Source organism: Adiantum capillus-veneris, chromosome 18, assembly GCF_014529385.1.
Source record: "Adiantum capillus-veneris isolate H3 chromosome 18, ASM1452938v2, whole genome shotgun sequence".
Classification (NCBI taxonomy): Eukaryota; Viridiplantae; Streptophyta; class Polypodiopsida; order Polypodiales; family Pteridaceae; genus Adiantum; species Adiantum capillus-veneris.
In genome coordinates this window covers 26,493,294-26,502,836 of record NC_140948.1, presented here as the reverse complement: position 1 = coordinate 26,502,836, position 9,543 = coordinate 26,493,294, and the positions used below count along the sequence as shown (strand labels likewise).

Genomic DNA, 9,543 nt, shown 5'->3' with positions numbered 1-9,543 from the left:
CAACGCAACTCTCTCACGCAGGGACAGATCTATGTTGGTTGTGAGCATGGAGTCAGGAGGTCTCTCTCTCTCTCTCTCTCTCTCTCTCTCTCTCTCTCTCTCTCTACACCTGACGTCACTGCCGTTGGAGGGAGGGTGGTGCAGAAGAGGCGAGGGAATCTTGGTAGGGAATGTTGGAGACTATTGGATTTTATTGGCCTGTTAAAGGTCTTAATATCCATATGAGTGAAAGTCGTTCATCTCTAGTTGTTTGACATGATGTCTTTCAAAGGGGCCTTAAAAGTCTTGAAGAGAAAGATATAATGTCTTTTTAAATATTAATTTTCAAAAGGTGTCCCTCAAAGGGGCCTTAAATTTTAAATACTAATTTTCAAAAGGTGTCCCTCAAAGGGGCCTTAAAAAGTTAAAAGTCTCGAAGAGAAAGACATGATGTCCTTTTTGGACATATGAAAGAGATTTTAGAGAAAGAATAATTAAAGAGTGTATTGATTCATAAGAGTTTGATCCCATGATGTGAAGTATTGGTTCAATGAACTTTTTGGACTACATAAAAACTTTTTGGACATATGAAAGCTACGTTCACTTCTTGGACATATGAAAGAGATTTTAGAGAAAGAATAATTAAAGAGTGTATTGATTCATAAGAGTTTGATCCCATGATGTGAAGTATTGGTTCAATGAACTTTTTGGACTACATAAAAAGTCCTTAGTAAAGCATTGTTTTCAGCTTGCAAGAGAAGGCCTTAGTGAAGGGTCGAAAATATGTTGCAATTCTTGGCTGTTGGTTAAATCTTTGGGATGGAGGCCACATGGTTGTTGGAACACATTTAGATGCTTTCATTTTCGCTACCTGGCATTTTCAAAGCCTGTATATTCTATTGTAGATGCAATGCGTGGACGAGGGAGTTAATGCTTGCAAGTTTTCCATGCTGATTGTGCAAGGGAGTCAGTGCGGTTTTAGTTTTCCGTTTTCAAAGCCTGCGTATTCCGATGTACCTGCAATGCTTGGACGAGTGAGTTAATTTTTGCAAGTTTTTTGTGCTGATTGTGCAGGGGAGTCAGTGCGGTTTTAGTGCGTTAGCAGCAGGCTGCGTTTCGCAGGTTGTGAAGATGACACACTAGAAGTTGTTGCACATCATGGACGACATCGTGGTAGTTGTTGTAGGGCAGCAGGCCGATGGTGAAGTGCGATACTGGAGATAGTGTTTGTGAAAAGCACATTACTGTGGCCAGCAATCATGGTCAAGGTCGTAAGAATTGCTGCTTCAAGGCATGCGTTAAGCTCCTTATTGCCAGCAATGTAGATCAGATGCCTTGATTGAACCATCAGACACCCTATGCATAGAAAACATTGGGGTCTCTCTTTCTAAACAGCTATATGTGCACTTGTTCCTATCTGTATTTGAGTCAGTTAATTTTGCATTAATCAAGCTCGTTTTCCACACCACGCTTGTGCATTATCTGTTGAATATGTAGGGTGCAGTGTGGCCTTATCTGATCCGGCTTTGTCCACACTCCGCATTGTCTTGCCTGGTTAAATTGTCCACACTCCCCACTGTCTTGCCTAGTTAAATTGTCCCTTAGGCTTCTGCAAGAGTTGTATTTGTCTCGCACTTCTTAACTTAGCAATGTTTGCAAGGATAAAGGTTCAAGCTTTTACAATTTTGGCCCACTAACAGGTGCTCTGTCCATCACTTATGTCGATCGCTTCCTCTCTCGCTGCCAGTTCTCGGTATATCTACTGAATGATACGGATAAATGAAATGCTTTATCTTGTCAAGTTTGATTGGGCAAGCTTTAATCATATATAATTTCAAGATGGGGAAATCTTGGATGATTCAACTTCTATATGTTGCATGTCCTCTGACTACCAAAATGGAAGAAGTAGACGTCCCGATAACTCTTGAACTTTGGGTATCATTTCAATCTTATATTTTTGCTGCTTTATTTCCAGGCGTCATCATTATGGGTTTATTAGTCATTTAGTACCTTGGTTGCCCCCGCTTTTTAATTTTTTGCAAATTGAGTGTTGAGAGTACCTTTATGTGCATTTGTGCAGCTATAATCATGCTTGCACAAGTGAATATAGGACAGTTATACTCATAGTGGTAGCATGCTCTTCGAGCATTTCTAAAGATTCAGCAATTTTTCAATCTTTTGATATCTCTACATGTCTGGTATATATCTCATGCCAGTTGCACCTAATTGTCTCTTTAAACTTGAGACCATGCAGAGGATGGAATTACTAGTACTTAGCACACTTGAAGGGCGTGTGAGCTTTGTAACGCCATTTTTTTATGTGGATTACTTTCTTTGCAAGTGCAGACTTTTAAGAAATTGCACCGGTCAGGTTATTCCAGTTTGTATCATTGATTTGATTCTCTCTGCAATGCAAGGTGAGTGAACGACGTGTTGTATGCATCATTCTATCTTTTTAGGCATTGGCTTTTAAGGCTTCTCTATTTGGTGAAAATATGAGGTTTCTTGCCTACCAGTCTTCATCTATTGTTGTTGTAGATTTTCTTTGTGCAGGCAAGGAGACACTTCCTTCACAGCTTGAAGAGTTGAAGAGAATGATTTTCTCTACGCTACCACCGTACTTAAAAGTAAGACAAAAACGTAACGACAATCTCACGCATACAATTTTAGATGATGCTTGTTCAAAAGCTAAACTAGGTTTTCCTAATTGAAACATGATTTATTAGTTGAATGTTTCAGCCTGATGGTGGGTCTGTTCAATATCTCCACTGGCTTAGTGCTCTTGAAAGCCAAAACTTGTGTCGGCTTAGTTTCTCCAAGTCTCGCAAGGGTGTTGGATGCGCCTTTTAGCTACGATAGCGAAAGGACCTTTAGGTCCAATGATCGCCTCCCAAATTAGATTCTAGAATCTATCTTGCCGATGACACATCAACACCAGTAATTTGAATGCGTACAATCAAACCACTCCAAGTCAACACTCATATGACCTTCCAGATATTATGAAAAGAAGAAAATTTAACAATTTGGGTACAAACAAGAAGGGAAATGTTGGAATTAGGGTTGCAAGAAAACACACACAGCTTGGAGAAGACGAAGGAAGCTCAAGGCACACAACAAAGAGTATATTGTTTAGTGTGCAATGGAAAGATAGATAGCCATAGAATGATGGGCGTATATACAATGCACGGGGGGAAAAATTCCTAGTGAGGGAAAAAATGCCCCGGCGGTCCTAAGTGTGTTCACACACATCACTACCACATGTATATGGTAACAAATCCCCCCTAGAGTGATGCGGTGAATGAGAGCTGGCACATAGAGTAAAGGGAAGTGCCATGCCCTGAGGACATGATCAGTCCACAAAGGAAAGTAAGCCCCAAGCTTTGCAAAAGCTTCAAACTTCTCGCGAGACAATGCCTTTGTGAAAAGATCTGCAAGTTTGTCCTTTGTTGGCACATAATCCAAGCTAAGCTCTCCTTCTAATAGTCTCTCCCTGACATAGGGGTAATGCACCTCAATGTGCTTTTGTGCGAGCATGAAAAACTGGGTTTCTTGCAACTGCCAATGCACTCTGGTTGTAGTGTAGATAGTGTTGGCAGTGTCCTGTCCAACACCCAAATCAACCATAAGGCGTCTGAGCCATACACACTCAACCATAGCTGTGAAGACTGCCCTGTACTCAACCTCACAACTAGAAGTGGCCACAATAGGTTGCTTCTTGCTCAACCATGATATACATGAAAACAAGCCCAATCTAAGTCCAAAAAAGCATGTAAGTCTGGCAGCATTGATCCCCCCTTGGGACAAAACAAGCCAAGATGTAAAGTACAACTCAAGTAGCGGAAAATCCTCTTGACATCCTGCCAATGCTTAGACCCTGGTCTATGCATAATTTTACTGACCTGTGAGACTGCAAACTAAATATCCGGTCTCGTGTTGCATACATAAATGAGGCATCCAATAGCAGTTTGGTAAAGAGTGACATCTGTTGGATCACCAGTATCATGAAGACTCAATTTTAAACTTGTTTCCATAGGAGTGGTGATAGGTTTTCAATCCTCAAGTCCAAACTTACATAGCACTGTCTCTTTGTAACTTTTTTGACGCAAGGAAATACCACCATCACATTGCTTATACTGTATACCCAGGTAATGATACAATAGCCCGAAATCTTTCATCTTGAAAGTAGCATTTAAATAAACCTTAAATTCAGCAATATGTCTCTCATTTGGTCAATTGATCAGCAAATCATTCACATAAAGAACCACAATGAGAAGTACATCACCTCACGCTTTACATACAATGTGCTTTCTATTGGACTATTATGAAAGCCTTGTTTGACCAAATGAGTGTCAGCCTTCTCATACCAAGCACAAAGAGATTGCTTCAAACCATATACAGATTTCTTACATCTGCACACTTTACACTCTTGTCCTTTCTCGACAAAACTGCGAGCCTGCATTACATAAACTTCCTCAAATATGTCACCATTCAAGAAAGAAATAACAATGTCGGATTGATGTACATCCCAACCAAAATGAGTTGCCAATGCACATAGAAAACGTACAGTAGTCATACAACAAGTGGGAGCAAAATTGTTGGAATTAGGGTTGTAGGAAAACACACACAACTTGGAGAAGACAGAAGAAGCTTAAGACACACAACAGAGAGTATTTTCCTTAGTGTGCAATGGAAAGATAGATAGCCCTAGAATGATTGGCATATATACAATGCACAAGGGGAAAAAACCTCCTAGTAAGGAAAAAAATGCCCAGACAGTCCTAAGTGTGTTCACACACATCACTACCACATGTATATGGTAACAAATCCCCCCTAGAGTGATGCGGTGAACGAGAGCTGGCACATAGAGTAAAGGGAAGTGCCATGCCTTGAGGACATGATCAGTCCACAAAGGAAAGTAAGCCCAAAGCTTTGCAAAAAGCTTCAAACTTCTCACGAGACAATTCCTTTGTGAAAAGATCTGCAAGGTTGTCCTTTGTTGGCACATAAGCCAAGCTTATCTCTCCTTCTGAGACTCTCTCCGTGACATAGTGGTAATGCACCTTAATGTGCTTTTATGCAAGCATGAAAAACTGGGTTTCTTGCAACTGCCAATGCACTCTGGCTGTCAGTGTAGATAGTGTTGGTAGTGCCCTGTCCAACACCCAAATTAACCATAAGGCGTCTTAGCCATACACACTCAACCGTAGCTGTGAAGACTACCCTGTACTCAACCTCACAACTAGAAATGGCCACAATAGGTTGCTTTTTGCTCAACCATGATATACATGAACTACGAAGCATGAAATAAAAACCACTTGTGGACACTCTCGTGTCAAAACAACCATCCCAATCTAAGTCCAAAAAAGCATGTAAGTCTGGCGGCAATGATCCCCCTTGGGATAAAACAAGCCAAGATGTAAAGTGCCACTCAAGTAGCGGAACATCCTCTTGACAGCCTGCCAATGCTTAGACCCTGGTCTATGCATAAATTTGTTGACCTGTAAGACTGAAAACTAAATATCCAGCCTCGTGTTGCATACATAAATGAGGCATCCAATAGTAGTTTGGTAAAGAGTGGCATCTGCAGGATCACCAGCATCATGAAGACTCAATTTTAAACCTGTTTCCATGGGAGTGGCGATAGGTTTGCAATACTCAAGTCCAAACTTACATAGCACTTTCTCTAAGTAACTTTTTTGACACAAAGAAATACCACCATCACACCGCTTAAACTGTATACCCACGTAATGATGCAACAACCTCAAATCTTTCATCTTGAAAGTAGCATTCAAATAAACCTTAAATTCAGCAATATGTCTCTCATTTGGTCTAGTGATTAGAAAATAGTCTATGTAGGGATTGATAAAGACTTTTGGGACACACACAAAGCATCCAATTCCCCCAATGTTTGACCGTTGGACACAACCTTTGGATTTTGGAAGTCTTAATGGACTTAACCTTAGGGTCTTTTAAGCCCATTGTTGCACATAGCTCTTTTGCAGATGCCCCCCCCTTTGGATCCCTATTTTCCCTCCTTTGGCTCCCTACTGTGGCCGGTCTGCTAGCTTAACCAATATTCTAGCTTTTTCTCCCCTAGCACTTCCCCATATTAAATGATCAGTTTAACACGAGAAAATCATTTAGGAGAATTAGATATTGATTATTATGACATTTTTTATGATAAAATAAAATATTTTTTTGTTTTAGTTTATGAATTGTCTTTACTTTATTGTTTTTATCTATTTTATAATTTATTTTAAAATACTAATGTGCAATGTGCACCTTTCACCTTATTGTTCAAGTGGGGCCCTTGACAATATATAAACTATGTCTGCTTATGTATGTATAATTGATAATACAGTCTTACATTATGACAACAAAAATGCCAAGTGATTGTGGGCATTTATAGTGAACTTACTTTCCATAACTCTCATTCCTCCCTTTTAACTTAGCATGCCTTACTACTTAGTGTCTTCTCAACTTGTTTTGATTGAGCGAGGTATGTCAATAGTAAGGTGGTGCTCACCTGAGTCTTAGTTTTTGATAATCTGAGCCAACCGTCGTTGATAGCCACGACTTTCACTGGCTTAGTTTTGTGACTATGCCTTTTTAGGCATAGTTTGAAAACTATGCCGATTACCCCCCGCCCTCTCTCTCTTTCTCTCTCTCTCTTGTCTGCGCCTCACACTCTCTCTCACTACCTATTGCTCTCCGTCCATTTCTAAAAAGTCGTACCTGCCTCGCGTCAGATCTGTCAAAGCTTACAGAAAACCAAGCCTCACGAGCATGTCCCAAGTAAAGTATCCCGTCTCACGAGTTGAAATTGTCTCTTTTTGCTGAACGGCAAACCCTTAGCAGTATCTCACACGGGCTTTTTTGGGAGGGGATCAATGGCCAATTTTAAAATGAGCGAGCGGGGGCATCGTGGGCCGTCGATCTTGCCATGCTGCTCGAATTTACTAAACAAACGTGAATTTATTAGGAACATGTCTCCCAACGCTCTCAAGAAACACGCGCTAGCGAAGTGGTTAGGTGATAGGCTCTCAAAGGTGACGCCGTGGGTTTGAGTTGGGGGGAATCCTTACTAATTGACACCTCCTTTTGGGAGGTGGGATCAATGGCTCACGATCACCAGTTGATTGTGATCGTTGGATTGCCTAGGGAATGCAAAAGATTGCCACTTTTTCGGATCCGGGGCTTGAGCCCGCTACTCTCGCCCCCACGGAATTGACTCTAACCACTAGGCTATCACGCGTTCGTTGAAAGGTGTGTGTGTTTATAGATCACGAGGTGGCAGACAAATTTACATTTAGTTCACATCGAGTTCACACCAAACTTGGTGTGGTGTGCAGATTCTCCCCAATTCACACCAAGCTCACACTTTGTTCACGTCGAGTTCACACCAAATTCCGTGTGGTGCACATATCTCCCAAGTTCACTCTTAGTTCACACCTAGTTCAAATGGCAATTAATCCGGCCCAGATTGCACCCACTTCACGATGCCTAATGTGGGCCATTGATTCCACCTCCCTAGGGAGGTGTCAATTAGTGATGAGGGAAAGGGGGCGGGAGGTAAACTGGATTGCGAGCCAATTGTATAGCACTTTGACTATCACAATATAACACAGGCATCTCTTCTTTGATTCCCAAATCTGTTACTAGTCGATTAAGCCAAATTGATTATTTGCATGCCTCTGATGCTGCAACATATTCAGCCTCTGTAGTAGACTGAGTAACACAATCTTGTAATCTAGAACGCCATGATACTGCTCCACCAGCCAATGTAAAGACATACCTTGACGTAGACCTTCGGTTGTCTAAGTCACCTGCATAATCTAAGTCTGTAAAACCCTTTACACTTAGCTCTTGACTCCCATAGCATATACGCATACTCTTTGTAGCTTTCAGGTATCTCAATATTCCTTTCACTGCCTCCCAATGTTTCTTGCCTGGGTTTGACATGTATCGACTTACTACTCCCACTACAAATGCAATGTCTGGGCGAGTAGCAATCATTGCATACATCAAACTACCCACTGCAGACGCATATGGAATCTTATCCATTTCAGCCTGTTCTTCCTCAGACATAGGACAATCTTGTTTGCTAAGTTTCACATATGGTGGCAGTGGAACACTTAGTGCCTTTCCCTTCTCCATATTGAAACGTTGCAAAACGTTGTCAATATACTCTGTTTGAGATAACCAAATCAACTTCTTTGATCTGTCTCTCTCAATGCGTATACCAAGTATATGACTTGCCTCACCCATGTCTTTCATGTCAAACGATTTTGCCATCTTTGATTTCAAAGCTGAAATTTCTTCCAAGTGCTTGCCAGCAATCAACATGTCATCCACATACAAAATAAGGATCAGCCAGCTGCCATCCTTAGCTTTCTTTGTATATAGACAGTGATCGAACTCACTACGTTTGTAGCCTTGAGAAATCATAAACTTGTGGAATTTATGGTACCATGCCCTCGGTGATTGTTTTAAGCCATAAAGACTCCTTAACAACTGGCATACCCAATCTTCCTTGCCTTTCTCAACAAACCCTTCTGGCTGCTGCATGTAAATTTCCACATCTAAATCACCATGCAAGAACGTTGTCTTGACATCCATTTGATGCAACACCAAATCTAATATGGCAACCAATGCAAGAAAGCATCTCAATGTAGTCATCTTGACCACCGGAGAGAAGACTTCATCAAAGTCAATGCCTTGTTCTTGCTTAAAGCCCTTGGCAACAAGCCTTGCTTTGTACTTTGGCTGACTATCATGAGCGGTGATCTTATACCTGTAAACCCATTTACAAGGTAAAGCCTTTTTGCCCTGTGGTAATTTAACTAGCTTCCATGTCTTGTTTTTATGCAGAGCTGTCATCTCTGACTGCATGGCCAATTGCCAATTCTCGGAGTCCTTCATTTGCACTGCTTCCTTGTAACATGAAGGCTCATTGCAATCAGTCAACATGACATAGTTCATAGATGGAACAAACCTATCAGGAGGTCGCGTGACATGTCCAGATCTACGAACAATAGGTGGCTTAGGCTTAGCCACAACCTGTGGTTCCACTCTATCCTGTCCTTGCTCCTCTTGAGCCCTGACATTTTGTCTTGCACGTGCAGGTCCATCTTCTTGGAAGACAACTCTTCTAATCTCCTCAACCCTCTCTGGTTTAGAATGATATTTGGATTCATTAAAGTGAACATCATTGCTGCGGACAACCTTTCTGGATTCGGGATCCCAAAGTCTGTACCCCATCTCACCAAAATTACCATAGCCTAGAAAGATGCACTTTCTACTCTTTGGCTCAAGTTTGTTTCTAAATTCCTTTGGAACGTGAGTATATGCCTCACAGCCAAAGACTCTGAGATGCTTGTATGAGGGCATTTTGCCTGACCATACCATCTCTGGCACTGAATCCTTCTGCAAAACCTTGCTAGGAGATCTATTTACAAGATGAACAGCTGTTGATACAGCTTCAGCCCAAAACCCATTTGGAAGCTGTGCATTAGACAACATACTTCTGACCTTCTCTTGTATGGTCCTATTCATCCTCTCAGC

At 41.4% G+C, this 9,543-nt stretch overlaps 1 protein-coding gene across 1 annotated transcript; it reads left to right on the top strand.

Moving 5' to 3' along the window:
* The first annotated feature begins 1,177 nt into the window (after nucleotides 1-1,177).
* LOC147435384 (cyclin-D2-2-like) lies at nucleotides 1,178-2,878 on the top strand. Its single transcript, XM_086487726.1, has 8 exons — nucleotides 1,178-1,300; nucleotides 1,477-1,533; nucleotides 1,640-1,732; nucleotides 1,955-1,977; nucleotides 2,060-2,079; nucleotides 2,196-2,396; nucleotides 2,473-2,606; nucleotides 2,696-2,878. Exons 1-8 carry the CDS (start codon nucleotides 1,178-1,180, stop codon nucleotides 2,876-2,878), a joined length of 834 nt encoding a protein of 277 aa, XP_086343852.1.
* The last annotated feature ends 6,665 nt before the right edge of the window (nucleotides 2,879-9,543 follow it).

Coding starts and splice junctions, on each gene's coding strand:
- LOC147435384 (XM_086487726.1), top strand. CDS start 1,178: ATGGTGAAGTGCGATACTGGAGATAGTGTTTGTGAAAAGCACATTACT. Junction 1,534..1,639: donor ACTCCGCATTGTCTTGCCTG/GTTAAATTGTCC, acceptor AATGTTTGCAAG/GATAAAGGTTCAAGCTTTTA. Junction 1,733..1,954: donor TCTCTCGCTGCCAGTTCTCG/GTATATCTACTG, acceptor CTTTATTTCCAG/GCGTCATCATTATGGGTTTA.